We start from the raw sequence: 22,081 nt of genomic DNA on the forward strand, positions 1-22,081 counted from the left end.
CTGCAATAAAATTGGTTATATTTCTACAATACACAAAATATATTCACAATTGTTTTTTATACAATTTCTTATAATATTTAATTCTAAAATTATAATGGGATTTTTTTAAACATTGAAAGGGTCTATGAGGGCCCACATGAGTAAAATAGGAATCAAAGCGCCCCATGGGTAAAAACAGGTTGAGAACCACTGCGTCATATAAAGCAAAACAAGATACTGTGCAAATAAGATTAAAAAAAAGTTTCAGAAAATAAAAATTAATTAAACTATCATAAAATAAAGGTATTTAACCTTTAGCATGTTGAACGCATCATGTCACCATGTAAGTTTTCCTCTCCACTCGATGCAACACAAAGTGCCTACAACTACAGGAGAGTAAAATTACACGGCAACATGATGCACCTAAGTATGCTAATGGTTAAATTTTCTTTTCTTTTCTTAAATCAGTTGCAATAAGATTTCAGACAAACCTTTTCTTTATATTTGGATGCTCATACTGAACCATGAGAGAAATTTTTATTAAATATTAGCAGCCTTGCTCGAGTTTAATATCTAAAATAAATGTAATAAGATAAATTCCTCTACAGCAAGACACCTGTTTCTGTCCCTCTGTTAAACTCTAACCTTTCATCACCTGGCACAAGGCCACCTCCTCCAATACCTCATCTCTCAAAGGATCTGTCTTGCAAGTTACTTGGTGGTGACACATAAACTGCATCCATTCCACACTGCAAAATGGTTGGCATTTGGAAGAGCATCCAGCTGTAAAAAACCACACCAAAATAGATCTCACCAGTGCTGGTGTCACGTAAAAAGTACCCAGTCCACTCTGTATGGTGGTTGGTGTTAGGAAGGGCATCCAGTTATAACAACCATGCCAAAACAGACGACTGGAGTCTTCTACCAAGCCAGCTCCTGTCAAATTATCAAACCCATGCCAACATGGAAAACAAATGTTAAATGATGACTATGATGATGAAATTCACATTTTGGATAAATTACTTTAAAATAAGACTTTTTACATGGTACCATCACCAGTGTTTTCATGGCACCATCACCAATGCTTTTTATATGGCTCAAGCACCAGTGCTAAGTTATCTATTTAAAGCAATGCTCTGCAACCGGTATGCCATGGCACACTGGTGTGCCACTAGATGATGCTAGGTGTGCCACAATGTAACCTGAAGATAATTCTTTCCCATACTTTTAGCTCTATTTCTAGTTCAGGTGTGCTGCCAAATTTTGAAAAGAATATAAGAGTACCGCAAGTGAGAAAAGGTTGCCAAGAACTGATTTAACGCAAAATCCAGACATTTTAATCATGCTTAAGGGCTGCAAAGGCTACAGATTATTTGTCTTTTGTCTGAAATAACATAGATTACCTTCAAAAGGAACAAAAGCATTTCTCATGCTGACAGCAAAAGACTGACCACAATTGGATTTCGTCTGTCGCTTACAATGACGATATTTTGATTTTCTTGAATCAGGAACAGGGACAGGAGTTTCCTTTATTACATCTAAAAATATAAATTGTTTCCAGTATTTTGGTGATAATTCTAAAACCATTAAAAACTAACAAGAAATATGGATAAAATACAGAAAGTAGGTAATAATTGTTGTTATTATTCAGCCCCAAGATCTAGCAGGCTTTTAATCAAAGGTGTTTCAATCATGATCATTGTTTATTATTTAATCGATGTCCAAGACACTATATTACATAATGTAGTTATCTGCTATTTCTAGCAGTTTAAGTGACCATGTAGAAGCTTCTTTGTTGACATGTTGATGATAATGATGATGACACCAACATGATTGCTTAACCCTTTAGAAATCAGATTACTATGTCAAAAGTAGTACTTTTTATATTCATATTGTTTTGAATTTATCAAATATTATCTTGTAGCTTTAAAATTTCAATGACATGATTATTTATTTTTAGAATGACATTGTAGGGTAGGTGTGAGAGGCCTGATCTAGTCAGTTTGACCATAAAACAGGTAGAAGATTTCAGCCTGATATGACCGCTTTGAATATAAAAGGGTCAAGTGCACAAGAGTGATGAATAAATAAGTGAAGTAAAGCCTTTGATCATTAGTCTGGATTAATCAAGGTTGATCTGGGCGAAGAGTAGGAACAACAACAACAACAACAACGATGTCAACAACAACAACGACAACAACAACAACAACTGACCTGGCAGATCAATTTGAAAATCTTTGGGAATGTTCTGAAGATTTGGGTCAAACATACTAATGCGTCCAGTTGCTGTGTGAAGCTGGCAAATACTGAATATCCGATACATGTTCATTTTGGCTAAGTGTACCTTAGCTTTTAATAGCGGAAATACAACTTTCGTGAGTGAGTTTGTAATTTGACGCCATTCTACGATCACACTTGGCAATCCATGATACACTTTGAGCTTTTCAAGGATTTGTTTGGAAGTGCTGAAATGAGATTTAAAACCTGCATGCCTTCTTTTTGGTCCCAGAGTTTTATAAGGTACTTTTGAACCAGCAGTATTTGGGTTACCATTTACAGGTAGTTGTAGTTCAAGATACAGAACCTAAAAACAAAAAATAATCATAACCAAAATCAAGATTAAAATTAAAGGTATGCAAAACGACACCCAACACTCTCTCTTACCATGATCTACCTTCAACCAATCGCTTTCTTTTTCATTCCCTCCTCCCCATCTCTCTCTCTCTCTCTCTCTCTTCCTCATTATCACAGATCACTCTCTGAAAGAACATGTTAAACTTGGTAAAACATGAGAGAAAGAAGCCTAGCTGTTTTTTTGCAATAAATACATTTAAATCAAAATTTTATCAGGGACCCCTAAAATAATGCTGTAGACAGCGCTGGATTAACCATTAAGCAAAATATGCACGTGCCTAGGGCATCAAGGGAAGGGGAGGGGGCACCACAGAAAAGCTAAATAGTTTACAGCACAAAAGAAATCACTTTAAACTTGCTAAAATAATATTCAGAGTGTCTTATCTCTTCTAAGTAGAGAAGCAGATGTGTTACGTGAGATTAATTTTTGGGAGCTGATCAAAGACTGCAATTAAAAAAAGTGAGAGAAAACTTTTCAAATAAAAGTAAAGTGGAAGTCATCATCATCATCATCATCATTTAACGTCCGCTTTCCATGCTAGCATGGGTCGGACGATTTGACTGGGGACTGACTGGTGAAGCGGATGGCTACACCAGACTCCAATCTGATCTGGCAAAGTTTCTACAGCTCGATGCCTTCCTAATGCCAACCACTCCAAGAGTGTAGTGGGTGCTTTTTACGTGCCACTGGCACGAGGACCAGTCTGGCAGTACTGGCACAAAAATAAACATTATTTTCCATCTTACTGTTAGTTTTGATTCATTTTGAAAAATAAAAATTTATAATGTGTTTTATCATTGTTTATATTTTGAATTCCATATATATGGAGACACCAAAATCTTTTAAGTGCATAGGGCCTCTATAGGTCATAATCTGGCTCTGGCTGTAGATCCCCAATTAGCTATTTTGCTTGCTTGGACCTCTAAGGGTTGTACAGACCCCAGTTGAGAATTACTGATTTAAACAAATCACATACCTTTGAAATATCATCTGTTGATGACAAACTGAATGGATGACCAGACAGACTGTAAGCTTCTTCTTCGAGAGCGCTGACTTTGGCTTGCAGGATATTCTTCTGAACTTCACTCTCTTCAGTGCTGAATCCTGGGGTGACAGAAAGTGAAAAATTTAAGAGATGAAGAGAATAATTTACAGTTTTAGTAAAGAAAGTGGAGGGTTTTTTAAATTTTACTTAAATGGCTGAGTCAGAAGGTGAAAGGCAGGCTGAGAATGGTAGGAAGAAAATAGGAAGTTATTCTAAGAATGGTGAGTGAGCCCAAATGCTTATCATCATCATCATTATCGTCGTTTAACGTCCGCTTTCTATGCTAGCATGGGTTGGACGATTTGACTGAGGACTGGCAAGCCAGAAGGCTGCACCAGGCTCCAATCTGATCTGGCAGAGTTTCTACAGCTGGATGCCCTTCCTAACGCCAACCACTCCAAGAGTGTAGTGGGTGCTTTTACGTGCCACCGGCACGTGGGCCAGTCACACAGTACTGGCAACGGCCACACTCTAAAAGGTGTTTTTTATGTGCCAGTCCAGCTTATAACAGTGCGAACTCTGCTAAAGCCACCCAAGGTCCATGAGGTGGTTTTAAACTGGGAAACGAATGGGTAACGGATTAAGACTACTACCCAAGAACAGGAATGGTACCTCCAATGTGTTTTCCAAAGTTTCATCTTCTAAAATTTCACTTACTAGGCTTTGGCTAACCTGAAGCTATAGTAGAAGATATTTTCCCAAAGGGCAACAAAGTGGAAAAGATTAGGAAAATTAAGAAAAATAAAGATAAATATTGTCTTTTAATAAATAGCTAAAGAGAATGGTGGAGAGAAAACAAACAAAAATATACCAAATCCATTCAGCTCCATTCGACTAATTGTATTAATGAGAGGCATCTCAACATTAATAAATGGTTCATACAACTGTTCTTCTGTCAAAGCTTCTTCAAGATGTTTCATTAAATGCCATATCAAGACAGCTTCAGTAGTGCAACGTCGTCTCCCACAGCTGGTATTTGTTGGGGTCAATCCTAAACTACCATGACCATGACTTCCACCGATATCTGAAACAAAAGGAAATGAGAAATATAACAGAGTCTTTGGGATAAAATCTCAGTGTTGTATGTAGCAAGTGTTGTAATATGCTCGTTGGCTTTAAAATGGGTTAAAAGACTACAACAGATTCTGAGCCCTTTGAAAATATATCTTAGGAACATGCAGTAATTCTGAACCAGTTGAGAACCACTAATTTAAATAGTTATTATGAAAACTTAATAAAATATGTAGAGAATAAAGTTGTGTACCTTAGCAGGTAAAGAGCCAAAACAACTAACACTAGGCATTTTCTCGGGGCTTTTAACATAGATACAAGACTACAAATTTTTTGGCAAGGGCCATACCACTGCATGAAACCTTGGGCAAGTGTTTTCTGCTATAGACTCAGGCTGACCAAAGCCTTGTGGGTGAATTTGATTGGCGGAAGTTCCTATCATGTTTCTACATGTGTGTGAAAGTGCTCGGAGAGGAGGGAAAATTGTTGATTGCATATGTCCTATTATATGACTGGTACTTCATTGACTCTGGAAAGAAGTAAGATAGCAGTGACCTAGGTGGAGTCAAAGATACGTAACTAAATATCACAAGGTATCATTGAACAGTTCTCCAACAATCCTCCTCAATATAAACTTTTGTGTAGATTAATTCAAAATATGTTCGACAGTATCAAGCCTACGTATAGCAAAATGTCTTGCACCTGTCTTTCAGAATGGTGTCTCAAAAGAATATCTTGTGTGATTTCTCCAGATTTATCAAAACACCAACGTCAGCAAACAAGCAATCACTACAAGATTTTGCCTGAAACAAGCAATTACTACAAGATGTTGTCACAAGCAATTCAAGCAGTATAAAATGTTGCCACAAACATGCAATCTTCATAAAATGTTGCCTGAAACAAGTAACCAGTTATAAAATGTTGCCACAAACAAGCAATCGGTCACTCCATCAGCCTGAACCCTTTAGCATTCAGATTATTCTATGAAATGCAATGCTTATTTATTCTCATTGTTTTGAATTAACCATGTATTATCACATAGCTTCAAAATTTAGATGATGTGATTGTTATTTTTAAAATGACATTACAGGGTAGGTGTGAGAGGCTGGATCTGGCTGGTTTAAATGTAAAACAGGTTGCATATTTGGGCTGGATAAGGCCAGTTTAAATGCTAAAGGATTAAATTAAGTAAGATAATAAATAATTAAGAAACACTAACTCACCATCAAGAATATGCTTTACTGATGGCAGATAGGAGAAGATTAGTTGGTGAAAGTTAGACTCTTTTGCACCAGGGTCTAACAACCAACTAGCAATTTTCGGGTCCATGAAGGTATATCTGGGTGCCACAGAGATAGTAGTGGTTACAGCACGGTAAGTTGCCTTTGCATCAAATGCTACAATTTTTATATCACTACGACTGTGTGCAGTAAAAATCTTTCTAAGTGCCTGGAGTCTCTCATCGATGCTAATGGTTGCGTCAATTGGTGGTGGAGCAAGAGTGTCATCAGGTTCATCTATCGAAATATTTGAACAAACAAAAACAGAAAATGATAAATCAGAGTATGATAAAATAATATAGAGTATGATAATGTATGATAAAACAATTACAGGAAAAACAACAATTAGTGACAGAATAATTAATTAATTAATATTGTAGTTTGTCAACATGCTCTTCTGGCTGTGCAATTTCAATATACATGTGAACAGAGCAATAGTGTATTGAGGAAAAAGTTAAGCATAAGAATTAGATGCAGTATGCAAGAGAGGAGACTACTGGTTTGGTCATGTGACGCATATGGCTGTAGATAATTGCATACAGAAGTGCTAACCACTTAAAGTGGATGGAACTTGTGGAAGAGGGAGACCCAGGAAGACAAAGTTGATACTGATGCAGGTGCCACATAAAAAGCATTCATACTGCAGTCCCATTAAAAACACTGGTGCTGATGCCACATAAAATGCACTCAGTATGCTAATCATGCCAGAACAGACAATGGAACCTGGTGCAGCCCATGACCATATCAGCTCCAGTCAAACTGTCCAACCCATGCCAGCATGAAAAACTGACATTAAATGACAATGATGATGATGATGGTAAGATCTTCAGTAGTATCACATTAAGACTAACAGAGAAAGCAGACTTTGCAGCACAGGAGCAGCAAACATTAAGAACAGACAAGAAATAGATGTTAAAGTGATAAGGGATAATATTGGGAGTGCAAAATGAGTGACGAGACTAGCAATTTCAAGGGAGAGGGTAGGTCAATTACACCAACCCCAATGTTCAAATAGTACTTATTTTAACACTTCTGAAATGATGAAAAGCAAAATTGACCTCAGCAGAATCTGAACTCAGAATGTAAAGAGAAACAAAATGCCGCATAGCATTTTGCTCAATGTGTTAATGATTCTGCCAGTTCACTGCCTTTATAATAATAATCCTTTCCACGAAAGGTACAATGCCTGAAATTTCAGGGGAAGGGGATAAGTTGATTACTTTGACCCCAGTCCACAACTGGTACTTATTTTATTGACCCTGAAAGGATGGAAGGGAAAAAGTCGACCATCGCAGAATTTGAACTCAGAACATAAAGACGAACAAAATGCCACTGAGCATTTACTCAGTGAGCTAACAATTCTGTCTTCTCGTCGCCTCCTCCGGCTCAGTAGTTAACAACAGTAAATGTTCATTTAAATTTTATGACTCACCTATTGAGTTGTCTTTTGTTAAGGCTACATAATAAGCATCGTGTTTGTTCCAGCATACAGCAAAACCAGCCACAAGTGAACCTTCAAACTTTAGAGTATTCTTATCATTCAAATATTTCAATGGGACTCCTTTTAAACAGAAAATTTTGTTCTCAGAATCAATACTAAATAAAATTATTGGACAAGACAAAAAAATATAAATTGTGATTATTGTTTTAACAGTCTACTATCAAATACAACATTCAGCTGGTCAAGTTATTACACAGAATTTAATTAAGTCTCACACATCTTTGAGCTAAATTGAAATCTCAGTCTTTCACACACGATAAGTGAATGTTTCATCACCAACTAAATACACTGGACTCTTACCTTGCATAAAATTTGCCCCAATTCCTGCGTCAGCATCTAGTGGTGGTAGATTTTCACAACCAATTGATAGTGCGTATTTTTGTTTGGTAAGCCATTCAGCTATAAAAGTATCAAATAGACTGTGACTGGAACAAACATCAATAATGGTAAATTCTGCTTGAGAGCATGGTTGGCTAGCATCACACAAGGGGACCACTTTATTATTTGCCTGTTGATCAATATCTAAAACTTCTAGGTTTTCAATTCCATCAACTTCTGTAGGCTTTAAACAATCAGAGTTCATATTGGATTTTTTTAAGCATTCAGTAAATTGGTCTGTTGTTGTTAAAGCTGTATCAGAATGACAGCCTGCATTCATAGTTTTCTTTGAATGCAAACTTTTTGTAGCAGAAGAGTTTGTTGTAGAGTAAACTTGGCCAGTTTTCTCATTATTATTTTTTTTATTTAATACTGAAGATGAACTAACCTCCATAGTTTTAGAACCTTTATTACGAAAAAGAGTTGGAGTACTAACGGTAGAAAGATCAAGAGATAAAGAAAAAAGATCTGGAGGTGTTGATGGAATAAAATCATTGTTGCTGTTATCATAATTCATAAGACTGACTTCCTCACTTTTATCCTCAGAGAAACTTGTTTCGGAGTTAGAAGAGTTTCTTTTGCGTTTTTTAATGGAAATCATAGACTCATCTAAATTCCTGCGACACTGTCTACTTGTAACATTTTTTTGAGATTCTAATGCATTAGCAGAAGCATTACTATTTATACCGTTTACTTTTATAATTTCAGAATGATAATTCTTTCCAAAAGCATTCTTTGTTTCGGCTGGAAGAATTTTTTCTATCAAAGTTGCAGTAAGAGATTCACCAAATACATCTTCAGTTTTATCAGAACAATTTTGATTCTCGAAAACATCAACAGGCAAAGGTGTAAATAGGTCTTCATTAGATTGGTTTATATACTTATTTGTTTCATAGTCCTTGGCAGATCTGTTACTATCAAATGAACATGTGTTTTTTGCCTCATTCTCTTCAAAAGACTGAAATAAATCATTTTCCTCAACTGAAGAATTATGAAAACTCAGATTTTCATTGTACGCAATCCTCTCATGACAGCTAGCAGGTAACAATAAACTGGGTTCATATGATACTTCAAAGGTGCTGTTGGAAGTCTGAAATATTTCCAAATTCGGTGATTTTTCTTTATCTTGAACTGTGAAACAAGAATTTTCAAATACTTCTTTAGCATCTTCAGACATTAATGATGATTGCTTTCCAAAATGAATACATTTATCTCCTTGAACTCTGGCTCTAGTTTCGGGATGTTTATTTTCAGCAAAAAGAAGTGGAGAAGTTTCTTGATTACTAGTCACTTTTTGTTTTGGCTCATTAACATTTTTCTCAGCAATTAGAAGCATCTGGGTGTCCAGTTCAAAACTGTCAACAAAAATATCTAAATTCGATATATCTCCACAGAAATCAACATCGGTTGAATTCTCTGGATTGTTTTGATTAGATTTACCACTGGATTCCACATGTGACTCTCTACTTACAGTTTTCAGTTGATCATGAAATTCTCCTCTATTAGAAGTTAGTAATGGCTCACATACATTCTCCTGAACCTCAGTCATATTTTGGGAAAACCTTTCTAAGTTTTCTGTTCTGTTTTTATTACTGCTACTTGATCTGAGAAGCAAGAGTTTCGTCTCAGAAGAATTCAATTGATGGTTCTTGTCTCTTCCCATATCATCAACATTTGAAAAAACTTTGTCCTTGTTCTTTGTGCGGTCTGGTTCAGATATATTATTACTATTGACTGGGAAAATAGTTCTTGCATTAGAATGAACCAAGTCTTCAGGCTTGGATATTGTAGATTTGCAAGTAGTGCTCGATAAGTGATTTGCTGTGGTAATGTTTTGAATAGGTTCTTGAGAAGAATTAAGATTTTCAGAACATTGCTTCTCTTGTAAATCTAAAATTGTTTTCCCTAATATGTTTGTTGAAGAGTTGATTGTCGAAGTAGAAAAATCAGCACCAGAATGACTGTTACTAACTGAAAGATTAGTGACTGATTGATTATTACCATCTACCAAGTGATTCCCAATTTTCGTTAAATGAGGGTTTTCAGGTAAATTAGAATTAGGATTCATTTCTAGATTATAAGCATTTGGCTCATTTCTGAAATGCGTGATTGTCTGTGCTAAGCCAGAGACCTGAGGCACTGATGCAGACTCAGTCCACTTCAGTTCAACTCCACCAAGACCATCTTCAATGATATGTTTAGCTTCTTTGATAATTCTTAATGCTGCTTCTTGTGCAGTCATGCCTTGACAGCCATGTAACCAAATACAACGACTTTTACGTAATCTCTTCAAAGCCTCCCATTCTGTTTCATCTTCGGTCTGTTTATTACTAAAACAAAAAATTATATATATAAATCAGAAGTCTTATCAAAATTGATTTTTAACTAGGACTCAGAATGAAGTAACAGAATACAAAACACACATGCAATGTGTGTATATACACACACACAAACTCACATATATACATATATGTAATCTTCAATATGTATACAATGTATGCTAGTGTGTGTACACACACACACACACACATATATATATATATAAGTCTCTGGTGAACAGTAACATGAAACTATGAGTATCAGTTAGTGAAGATCATTTTTTGGCTTTAATAAAAAGCATATTACTCTATCTTTGGTATTTGAGTACTATTTTTTCCACAAGAAGAAACAATGAACAAGTCCAATAAATCTCTTAAAATTCTAGTATAAACAATTTGAATGTTAAATAGTTTACTGTCTCTGGTCGCAAGACATAGAGATTGTTTTGTGGGGAGCAAATCTAAATAGGTTATTTGTAAACAGGCACATTACAAATGTTTAATATTACAAAATCGCATTAAAGTAGCAAACTGAAATAGAATCAACACTTTAATGGATCACAAGTTTAACATAATACTAATTAACAACCCAAGTTTCATCACTTTCTTGACATCAGTACATACTTGTTTATAACTAAGATACATTTTATTCCACAAGTCTTCTTATATTGAAACTGCTGATCTGACGGATGTACAGTCGTCGTCATCGTTTAACGTCCACTTTCCATGCTAGCATGGGTTGGACGAGTTGACTGAGGACTGGTGGACCAGGAGGTGACACCAGGCTCCAATCTGATTTGGCAGAGTTTCTACAGCTGGATGCCCTTCTTAACGCCAACCACTCCGAGAGTGTAGTGGGTGCTTTTATGTGCCACCGGCATGAGGGCCAGTCAAGCAGTACTGGCGACGGCCACGCTCGAAATGGTGTATTTTACGTGTCACCTGCACTGGCAACGATCTCGCTCGAATGTCTTTTCACGTGCCACTGGCACAAGTGCCAGGAAGGCGACATTGGTAACGATCACGCTGGTGCTATTTACGTGCCACCGGCATGGAAGCCAGACAGCTGCTCTGGCAACGATCACACTCAGACGATGCTCTTAGTGCTCCACTGGTACAGGTGCCATCACGATTTCGCTTTTGCTTGCCCCAACAGGTCTTCGCAAGCCGAGTTTAGTGTTCCTACAAATTTAGTTCGATTTCGATTTCACTTGCCTCACCATGTTTTCGCAAGCAGAGTTTAGTGTCCAATGAAGGAATGTTACGCGTATATAACATCAATCATTTGGCCATAGTCCGCATCGACTTCAAAAGCAATAAGAAAAGCAGAGTCAACAAAATTTTAATTTTAAAAATATAGAAATTGTTGTACTTACTGAAGTAAATAATTTACCTTTGGAATTGGGTTCCAGTGTGAAGAACAAATTCAAGTTGGGTGGCATCAGCTGTGGCAAGATCAGCAATCGAAGTATAACCAGCAGAAAACAGTAATCTAGCTTGTTGGCCATTCAATAGTGAAATACGCACTAAGTCGCATAGTTCTGGTTGGATACCAAATGTCAGACGACTGTGAAACTGGGAGAGAAGAACTTCAAGCATAGTCCATCCTAAGCGAGCACAGAATACTGTGACCATCCCTGACAAATTAACATGAAATATTTAGTCATTTTTAATATATCCCTTCATAAATATATATATGGAAATGTACATAAATATATAGAGCTCTAAATATATACAGGTGTGGCTGTGTGGTTAAGAAATTTACTTTTTTATCATATGTTCACAGTTCACTCCCACTGCATGGCACCTTGAGCAAGTGTCTTCTACTAAAGCCCTGGGTTGTCCAAAGCCTTGTGACTGGATTTGATACACAGAAGCTGAAAGAAACTTATCGTGTGTGTATGTGTACACAGGTATGCCTCACCCTAAGTCATTAATTGGTTCCAGGAGACACGACTTAAGTCAAATTGCTTGTCTATAGGCTAGGCTAGGCTAGGCTAGGCCTGGCCTAGCCTAGTCTAAACTGCTAATAGCCATTCCCCAGTGCTGTACTTTATTTAGGAATGTATTTTCAATAAGACAGTTAATAAAAACCTATTTTAAGCTTACAAACAAATAACTATTATTTTGTAATAAAGTTAAAAAAAAAAATTCTTTTTAATTTACCAATACATAAAATTTGGTGAGTTGGACCATTGGCATAAGTTGACGTCTCTCAGTAGCAGTTCGATGTGTAAAGACATGAAATAAAATACGCTACTTAGAAAACAAAGGCTGGCATCAAGAGGGATGTCCAGCTGTAAAATATTGCAGTTGTAATTTTGTCCAACTCATGCCAGCATGAAAAAAGCAGACATAAAAATGGTGATAATGAAAACAAACTAATTCATGCTGGCAGGGACATAAAATGAAAATTAAATTAGTCAAGGAAATATTCATTTTAAAGATAAAGAACGTTACCAGCAAATGTACCAGCTGATTGCTGGAGTGACTGGAGTTGCCCCTTGCTGCAAGTGTATTTCTTAGCAACTTCACTGAGTGGCATCTCTTGTACTAGATCATTCAGACATAGGCAGGTGTAGAATCTCTTGTGGATATTCAATGTACGTAGTTGTTTGGAAGTTTTCACCGGGATGTAACCTCTGATAGCTTTTGCAATAAAACCTTCTTCCACTCCAACTAGTTCAGCCACACGGTGCTGACCCGGGTCTAGTTTCTCCCACAGACAGTAGTAGTTATACCAGTCGAGGTTAGCAGCTATATCTTGATTGTAAATAGGAGTCACCTAAGTAGAAGACAGAGAGCTAGATTACAAACCATCCATAACAATGGTCAGTGTGTCCATATTATCACTAACTGCTAACACACCACATTAACTGACCAGCATTACAATATAAAGCAATGGTTTCTACTAACAATATGATCCCTCCAACCACATAATTGCAGACTGAAATGGTGGTTGTACCCAGTGCCAGTGACATGTGAACAGCACCCATGCCTGTGACACATAAAACACACCCGTGCTAGTGACATGTAAAAGGCACCCGTGTTGGTGACACATAAAAGACACCCAGTACACTCTTGGAGTGGTTGGTGTTAGGAAAAGCACCCAGCTGTAGAAACCAAACCAAACCAGACTAGACTAGAGCCTGGTACAGCTATCCGACTTATCAATACCAGTCAAAACCATTTAACCCATGCCAGCATGGAAAATAGATATTAAATGGTGATGATCCAGCTCAAATATTCTACCTGTTTTACACTCAAACCAGTCAGATGCAATCCTTAGGCTGGGTGCATTTTAACACCCCACTAGTTCCAGAGATGAAGTCAGTGACAGGATTAGAAAGGCCCCTCCATCCTCTATCAGTGGTTTGTTCAGATTTACTCTTCTGCTCTTCTGCACTGGGATTTGTGAAATCTATGTTTCTTCTCATCATACCTTTTCCTTTTCTTTTTTTTTTTTTTTTTTTGGAGCAGTTTCATGAGTCAACACCCGTTCTATTCTCAACCATTTTAAATGCATGGACTGGATACAAAACAAAAATGTGATAAAATAATTTCAGATCCTCAAAGAGAATTGTAGCTCCTTCCAAAAAAATATTTCAGTGTTTATTCTTACTGTATTTTCCCTTCCCTCAGGTAGAATTGAGAGCACCATTTATATAATTATAAAGGTTCAACTAGTTTTTACACCCCTCTCACTTCCATGAATCAATAACTAAATATATATATATAAAAGTTGGAAGAATATATAATGGAGAAAATATGCACCAAGTAAAGGATGTGAAGTTCACTCTCAAGGACAAAACATCTTCGTGCTCTCTGCAGTTCAGTGAATACATGAAGGCCTTCTTCAGGAGAGAGGGCTGATGCTAACACAGCAGAACCAAGCTTTGTTGGGAAAAAACAAGATTCAGTTGTTTCTGCACAATCTGTAAAATAGAAAAAAACAATACAAATAAACCAATTTCATAATGATGGCTGACCTTGAGAGTCAGGGTGAATTAGTCAAGACTGACATATAAAATTTGCCTGCTCAGTCATCTAATGCCTGTTATCCATGTTGGCATAGGTTGGATAGTTTGACAGGAACTAATAAGCCAGAAGACTGCACCAGACTTCAGAATCCGTTTTGGCAGGGTTTTTATGACTGGATGCCCTTCCTAATACCAACTACCTTACAGAGTGAACTGAGTGCTTTTTACATGGCACCAGCACTGGTGAGGTCTGTTTTGACATGGCTTTTATGGCTGAATGCCCTTCCAAAGGCCAACCATTTTATGGAGGAGACTGAATACTTTTTTATATGGCAACAGCACCAACAAATACTATGAATAGTTGATACATATCCCTATATGTATGAACTTATATGAATATGAATCTCTCTCTCCATATATATATATATATATATATATATATATATATATATATATATATATATATATTCAATTTTTTTTCTCCGTGTTTTTCTCCTTGTCTCCGTATTTTTTCTGTTGAAGAGCGTAGCTCGAAACGTCAAAGACTTTCCGTATTCCCGAGCGTCATACTAATATATACTTTTGTTATTTACACCACCTGTCCTCGTCTGTTGTTATTAGTTGTATATTCTCCCATATATATATATATATATATATACACACATACACATAAGCATTTTATTCTGTTATCTATCAGTTTATATGCCCTATATTACCTTACATGTAAGGTAACTGTATACATGTTACCTTACATGTAACATGTACACAGTTTCTTTAAGATATTCATTGATTTCCAGAAAGGAAAGAATTATATTATTTTCCTATCTCCTGCATGTATTCTGAGACCCAGTGAACAAAAAATTACTAAGTAAATGAAAAATGTTGAACAACTACTGCCATTGCTGCTGCTGCTACTACTACTACAACTACTACTAGTCCTCTATACCACTACCACCATGAGCAGCAGTAATGTTTCGTATTTGCTTTTTCACAGAGGCCTATGTTGGGCGTTTTTTCTGAGCCAGTGTTTTATGAATTGCCAACCTTCCTGGTTACTTCTGCAGGCATTAGTGTATCTAGTCTAAAACCAGAATATGCATGTAATAACTTAGACCAAGATATACAACACCGTAAAAAGAAAGCACAAGAAAATTAGAATGATTTTAACATAGAAGATACGATTATTCTTTTTACCAGAATCTTCCTTTGTGATGTTCCGGATAGAAATAAATTCATTTTCTTTAAGAAAGTCGATACATTCCGAGACCAGACTAACATTGTTTCCTCTTCTTTCTTCATCTTCGACAGATGCAGAAAGAAGTGTGCAGGATGTATAGAGGGAAACATCTGACACACTAATAGCAGCACCACTCACAATTATCTGAAAAGAAAATTGCATTAATTAGTTAGATTTAGTTAGATTACATACATACATACATATAATTATACACACACACACACACACATATATATATTATTCTTAAATGAGAACGTTGCTGACAGTGACTTTGAAGTTTCAGCCAGCTAAGACATCATCAGACTGGCTGGAACTTTGAAGTCACTGTCAACAACATTCTTGTTTAAGAATAATAAATTTGTGCTCTACAAAAGTATAGAGTAACCCATCAAATTAATGTAAAATTGTTTTTATTACAACTGAACATAAAAACAAACATTAATACACACACACACACACACACACACACACACATGTATATATATATATTCAAATTCCACCAAGGTCGACTTTGCCCTTCATCTTCTCAGGGTTGATAAAATAAGTACCAGTTGAACACTGGGGTTGATGTAATTGACTTACCTACTCCCTAAAATTACTGGTTTTGTGCCAAAGTGTATATCATCATCATTGTTTAACATCCATTTTCCATGCTGGCATGAATTGGATGTTTTGACAGAAGCTGACCAGTTCCAATTGTCTGTTATGGCATGATCTCTACACTTGATTTGCTTGTTATTTTTTCTCCTTACTATATGACTTTTGATTACTAACTATATAGATAAATGCTTCATCCAAATGTAAATTTTGTATTATTTGATTCCGTCTGAAGAATTTCTAACAGAAAATTTCTTACATATTTACCCAACATGTACAATTTTGTAATTCCCATTAGCACATGAAACATGTGTAATGGTGAATAAATAATACCAAATAATATTGCCAACTTCCTGTTTTCATTTTATATACAGGGTGTTTAAGATATTTGAAGATAGATTTGTTTATCAGAAAAACAGAGATATAATAACAGATAACTTTATTATCAAAAAATGCAATGAGGATAAAAATAAACCTTCTTTTAAAGCCACCTTCAGCTTCAATAACTGCTTCTATATGAGATCTAAATCATCTACATTCTCGAATCAAGTTTGTCCTGATTTATTTTGGACATTACTCTGAACATGGCAGCTCTTAAATAATAATAATAATAATAATAATAATAATAATAATAATAATAATAATAATAATAATAATAATAATAATTATAATAATAATTCAAAAAGTAAAGTTAGAAAAATCTCAAGAATCTTATCTAATTACTTCCAAAATTGCTCTTTTCAAAGATGCCGTCGGTCCATCTTGTAAACATTTCATAAAAGAACTTTTAATAGGAGGTAGGGCAGCATTGAGCAATTCATAAGCACGGGCCTTCTCGTTAACTTTACATATAAGAATGCTCTCACCTGTAATAAAACATGCAACCTTTAGTTTGTATACAGATCACAGAACACATTAAAGTAAATTGATTTCATAGGACAGTGAATGCAAATATATTTAATGCAGTGAACTTAACTTTAATAAACCAAGATGTGCATTTAGCAAAGAGTGGAAAAAGGGGACACTTCAAAACGAAAATAATATATTTATTTTAATAAGTTGATACCCCAACAGTCTTAATTAAAATGTTAAATAAGTAATGTGGTGATGAGTAAGACAGACTCAACTTCAGTAGAAGGGATTACATGTACCCACCTGACTGGCCCTCGTGCCGGTGGCTCGTAAAAGCACCCACTACACTCTCGGAGTAGTTGGCATTAGGAAGGGTATCCAACTGTAGAAACTCTGCCAAATCAGATTGGAGCCTGGTGTCGCCTCCTGGTCCACCAGTCCTCAGTCAAATCGTCCAACCCATGCTATAGCATGGAAAGCGGACGTTAAACGACGACGATGATTATGATGATGATGATGATGATGAGAGATGAAATAGGTAATGCTTTGAAGGGAAGGAGAGTCTAAACTTTAGTAGACAGGGTTGGCAACTCTGGACCATGTTTTGGTTTTAGTAAATCTCTTCAGTTTAGTTTGAGGAAATGTTGTGAAGTAAGGAACAAAGCAAAGTGTATAGCTTACATAATAAGCATATGGGAATGAACTTGCAGTTCCTTACCAAAGTATGAACCAAATATACTCTCAATGAGTAATTCAGCTTTCAATTAAGATACATAACATATGTACTTAAATTAAATAGTTTAGCTTTTAGTTAATGAGCACCAAATATGCTTTGCATATGAAACATACTTTAATCAAACCTTTTGATTTTAAATTAACAAGTACCAAATTTGTAGTAATCAAGTAATTTAACCTTCAATAAATGAGTTCCAATTAATTTTGTAAAAGTGAAGAACAGGTTTGTTGTGTCAGAACCTACACAATATTTAGTGAACTAACACAATTCTTTCTATTTTCTACATGTTTTGATAACTTTTCAAAACTGAAGTTGATTTCTATAATAGTTTTTACAATTGGAGACTTGTACAACCTATATGTGAAACAAAGCTACGTGTTCAAATTTACAACAGGCTATAAATTATAAATGTCACAAACAGAAGAACATAATAAAAAATTATAAATTATAAATGGTACAAACAGAAGAACATAACAAAAAATTATAAATTATAAATGTCACAAACAGAAGAATATGACAAAAAATTATAAATTATAAATGGTACAAACAGAAGAATATAACAAAAAATTATAAATTATAAATGTTACAAACAGAAGAATATAACAAAAATAAAAATCATACATTCCTAGGTTTTAAATCTAACCAAAATCTACTTTATATCCATCTGGGTTAATGAAATAGTCAAAAGGGAGTACTTTCTTTCTATTATTGACCCTGAAAGGATGAAAGGTAAAGTCAACCTTGGCTGAATTTGAACTCAGAAAGTGAAGACAGATGAAATGCCGCTAAGCACTTTGCCCAGTGTGCTAACAGTTCTGCCAGCTCACTGCTTTAGTATAAGAAAATAATGGTTTCGAATTTTGGCTCAAGGCCAGCAACTTCAGGGGAGGTGTGTTAAGTCAATTATATCAACTGCAGTACTCAATTGGTATTTTTACTGACCCCAAAAAGATAAAAGGTGAAGTCAATCTCAGTGGAATTTGAACTCAGAACATGAAGACAGGTGAAATACCACTAAGCATTTTGCCTGGCATGGTAACGTTCCTTATTTCTTTATTGCCCACAAGGGGCTAAACACAGAGGGGACAAACAAGGACAGACAAATAGATTAAATCAATTATATCAACCCCAGTGCATAACTTGTACTTATTTAATCGACCCCGAAAAGATGAAAGGCAAAGTTGACCTTGGCGGAATTTGAACTCAGAACATAACGGCAGACGAAATACTGTTAAGCATTTCGCCCGGCATGCTAACATTTCTGCCAGCTTGCTGCTTTGGTATAAGAAAATATTGATAATAAATCATTGCATAACAAAATTAGCTTTTGATTGATCTTAAGCTGCATTTTTTTTTCCCTTTTTTTTTTTTTTGACAAAACATGTAAAGGGGGTAAAATGCCATTTGAAAGGGAGCACTGAACTGCAAAGAGCTGAGAGACATTGCTCTATGGTAATTCTATCTAAGGTTACGTTACTCACCCAAAGTCATATTAAAATATATTTTAATGAAAAGATACTCCATGAAGTTTAATCATAAAACATCCACAACAGTCATGCACACATCAATACATAAATAAACTACGTAAGACCAACAAACCTTCTGTATCAACACCTTTACGTCCAGCTCTTCCAACCATTTGCTTGTACGTCCTTGCATCAATGACTTGCCCATAAAACAAAAGACTTCGTATTATAACTCGCCGTGCAGGTAAGTTGACACCAGAAGACAAGGTTGATGTAGCAACCAAAACCTTCAGTATTCCAACACGAAAAGCTGACTCTATAATTTCTCTCTCATCAAATGTAAGGCCTGTGAAATTTATAATTTAATGATGTCATCATAGAAAATGTATGTGGTTAATTATGCCAAAAAAATATATAAACCAAAACAAGCAAATATTCTAAAACTATACATATATATACATGCTGTAATATACAACTGCTTCCAAATGGGATAGGAGCAGCCTGTTTTTCCCATTCTGAGTTCAAGAGTAGATCAAGGCCATCAACATCCCCAGGGCCTCCAGTTGTTAGCTTTATGGGATGGAATTGCATGTCATTCTCCTGTTGGTGTCAGCTATCCTGAGGGAAGCCTTGGAGGGAACCAGCTAATATTTGGCCCAATTGGTCTTTCACCCCCTATACCTGGTTCCAATGATCAATTTGCACATCAGAAGTGCTTCAATCTTTCACCAGAGTTTCCTCTGGCTTCATCCCAACTGAGCATGGATTACCATCTTTCGGGTCCCCAGCCACATGCTACACCTGGATCAAAGCAGGAACATGCAGGTCTCTCAAGCAAATACAAATGCATGGACCCAACCAGGAAATGATACTTCAAAGCACCATACATTGTTAGTTCTACTACATTATAGTTCAAGAAAATTGCCAGTTTCACATTAACATTATGGATGAGTGTCACATTATTTGTAAAGTAGAGGTCCAGAGCACTTTTACCTCTTGTTGGGTGGAACATTATTTACTCCATGAATAGCATATTTATAAGGTCAAGCAGAGACTCTGCTCACCTCCAGTCATGTAGTGACATACCTGAGAGGAGGTGGCCCACAAGCCATTCAGTATTAGGGAGGTTGATGTCTCCAAGAAGAATTATGTGAAAGCTGTCGTCCTCCATATTTTTGAGGCTCTCTTCAAATGAGTCCCCAGAACTGGGACCATCCAGTGGATGATATGTAGTACATATTATCATTTTGATTTTTTTCAATATGTACTATTAGTGTGTCCACAAACTGAGTTTGAGTCTGATTTAGGCCTACAGGGGTGACAACTACACAGATTTTTTTTCTCCTGTCTGTTTGAAATACAAGATGCTTTGTGTATCTCAGCATCTGCCAGGTCAGCAGTCAGATGTGTTTCTGCTAGTGTCATGCATACTACTTGATTGCATGTAACTAAGTCTATCAGATATGGGGTTTTGCTCCAGTGGATTGTAACAAGGCCCCTGACATTCAGCAGGAACATTGGTGTAACATATGGGGTGTCAGTAGCGGCCACTGGTTTAACATTTGTGGAGATGTCAGAGGTGACCATCCTGGATCTTTTGTTGTTTGCGGCGGTCTTGAACGCTGGTATGTGTTTCTCTGACTCAATGTCTGATGAAGCCAAGTCAGCTGCCTTTCAATGATCTGTGTCATCATCATCATCGTTTAACGTCTGCTTTCCATGCTAGCATGGGTTGGACGATTTGACTGAGGACCGGTGAAACCGGATGGCAACACCAGCCTCCAATCTGATTTGGCAGAGTTTCTACAGCTGGATGCCCTTCCTAACGCCAACCACTCAGAGAGTGTAGTGGATGCTTTTACGTGTCACCCGCACAAAGGCCAGTCAGGCGATACTGGCAACGGCCACGCTCATATCCAAAAAAGATCACCCTTCAGCTGCTGCTGTCCACACTACATCTACATATGACTTCTTCTTAGGAACACTACATATAATATCCACATATTTCCAGAGTGAAGGCATTGGTTTACAGAGCCTTTGTTTTTGCAAGTTCTACATTTCTTATGTTTTTGTGCTCAACTAACGCAGGACCAAGATGGATGGCACGTGCAGGTTAAAAATGTCCCAGCAAGCTCGACCAGGTGATGATAATGAATTAAGCAGGTGCTCAGAGTGACCTATATCAAAGCTCTGAAGGTAGATCATAGCCAAGATTAAGGGATTCCTTTGAAGAAAGAACCGTAACACTAAGCTCAAAGAATCCCTGGAAATATGATAGAATGTTAGACACCACAGATAAATTCATATGATGGAGACACACAAGGATGTCATTTTACCAAACTGACAAATCTATTATAAAATGTTGATTATCAAAACCAACTGAGGATTTCTCTAAAGTAAGTTTTCAACTTAAAAAGCAAAGAATTGTTCCAAAGTTTTCTTTGATATAAGTTTCCAACCACAAATGGAAGCAAAAAAAAAAATAATAATAATAATTTTAATTTCATTTCAACAAAAATAAACTAAAACCAATTTAGAACTAACCTGCATGATGAAAAGCTACTCCACATTGAACAGTTTTTCCTAAAACGAAATCCAAACCAGCAGGACTTCTCTCGAGCTGAACTTTGATGTCATGAGTTGCTTCTTTGTCAATGGGCAGGAAAGAGGTGGTGACTTTCTCTTCTGATCATAAGAAATAAGAAACAAAGAAGACATTTTAAATCTTTATCTTTTCCATTTTTCTACCTGTTTCAGTTGTTAGACTGCGGCCATGCTGCAGCACCAGCTTGAAAAACTATTTTTTTAGTCAAACGAATCGACCTCAGTACTTATTTGTTTTTTAAGCTTGATACTTATTCTATCATTCTCTTTTTGCCAAACTGCTAAGCTGCAAGGGTGTAAACGCACCAATACCAGTTGTCAAGTGGTGGGAGGGGACAAACACAGACGCAAAGACACACACACACATAATTAAAGATTTAGGGTTCAACAAATATTGCTTCACCACACACCGAAAATTAGAAACAGCAGCCAAAACTACTATTTCTCTACCAAACATACGAC

General features: G+C 36.3%; 1 protein-coding gene across 1 annotated transcript in view; it reads right to left on the reverse strand.

Moving 5' to 3' along the window:
- Positions 1-22,081, reverse strand: part of LOC106882398 (DNA polymerase theta) — a 56,130-nt gene that overhangs the window by 15,910 nt on the left and 18,139 nt on the right. The window contains exons 11-25 of the mRNA XM_052976522.1: positions 21,560-21,700; positions 19,149-19,361; positions 16,685-16,827; positions 15,322-15,508; positions 13,922-14,082; positions 12,608-12,932; positions 11,541-11,784; positions 7,752-10,159; positions 7,383-7,511; positions 5,894-6,187; positions 4,471-4,683; positions 3,591-3,718; positions 2,194-2,563; positions 1,383-1,517; positions 137-216 (exon numbers count right to left, since the gene is read on the reverse strand). Of these exons, the coding sequence (XP_052832482.1) occupies positions 137-216; positions 1,383-1,517; positions 2,194-2,563; positions 3,591-3,718; positions 4,471-4,683; positions 5,894-6,187; positions 7,383-7,511; positions 7,752-10,159; positions 11,541-11,784; positions 12,608-12,932; positions 13,922-14,082; positions 15,322-15,508; positions 16,685-16,827; positions 19,149-19,361; positions 21,560-21,700 (5,171 nt within the window). The remainder of the gene's footprint in view (positions 1-136; positions 217-1,382; positions 1,518-2,193; positions 2,564-3,590; positions 3,719-4,470; positions 4,684-5,893; positions 6,188-7,382; positions 7,512-7,751; positions 10,160-11,540; positions 11,785-12,607; positions 12,933-13,921; positions 14,083-15,321; positions 15,509-16,684; positions 16,828-19,148; positions 19,362-21,559; positions 21,701-22,081) is intronic.

The sequence above is a fragment of the Octopus bimaculoides genome, chromosome 24 (assembly GCF_001194135.2).
Source record: "Octopus bimaculoides isolate UCB-OBI-ISO-001 chromosome 24, ASM119413v2, whole genome shotgun sequence".
Taxonomy (NCBI): Eukaryota; Metazoa; Mollusca; class Cephalopoda; order Octopoda; family Octopodidae; genus Octopus; species Octopus bimaculoides.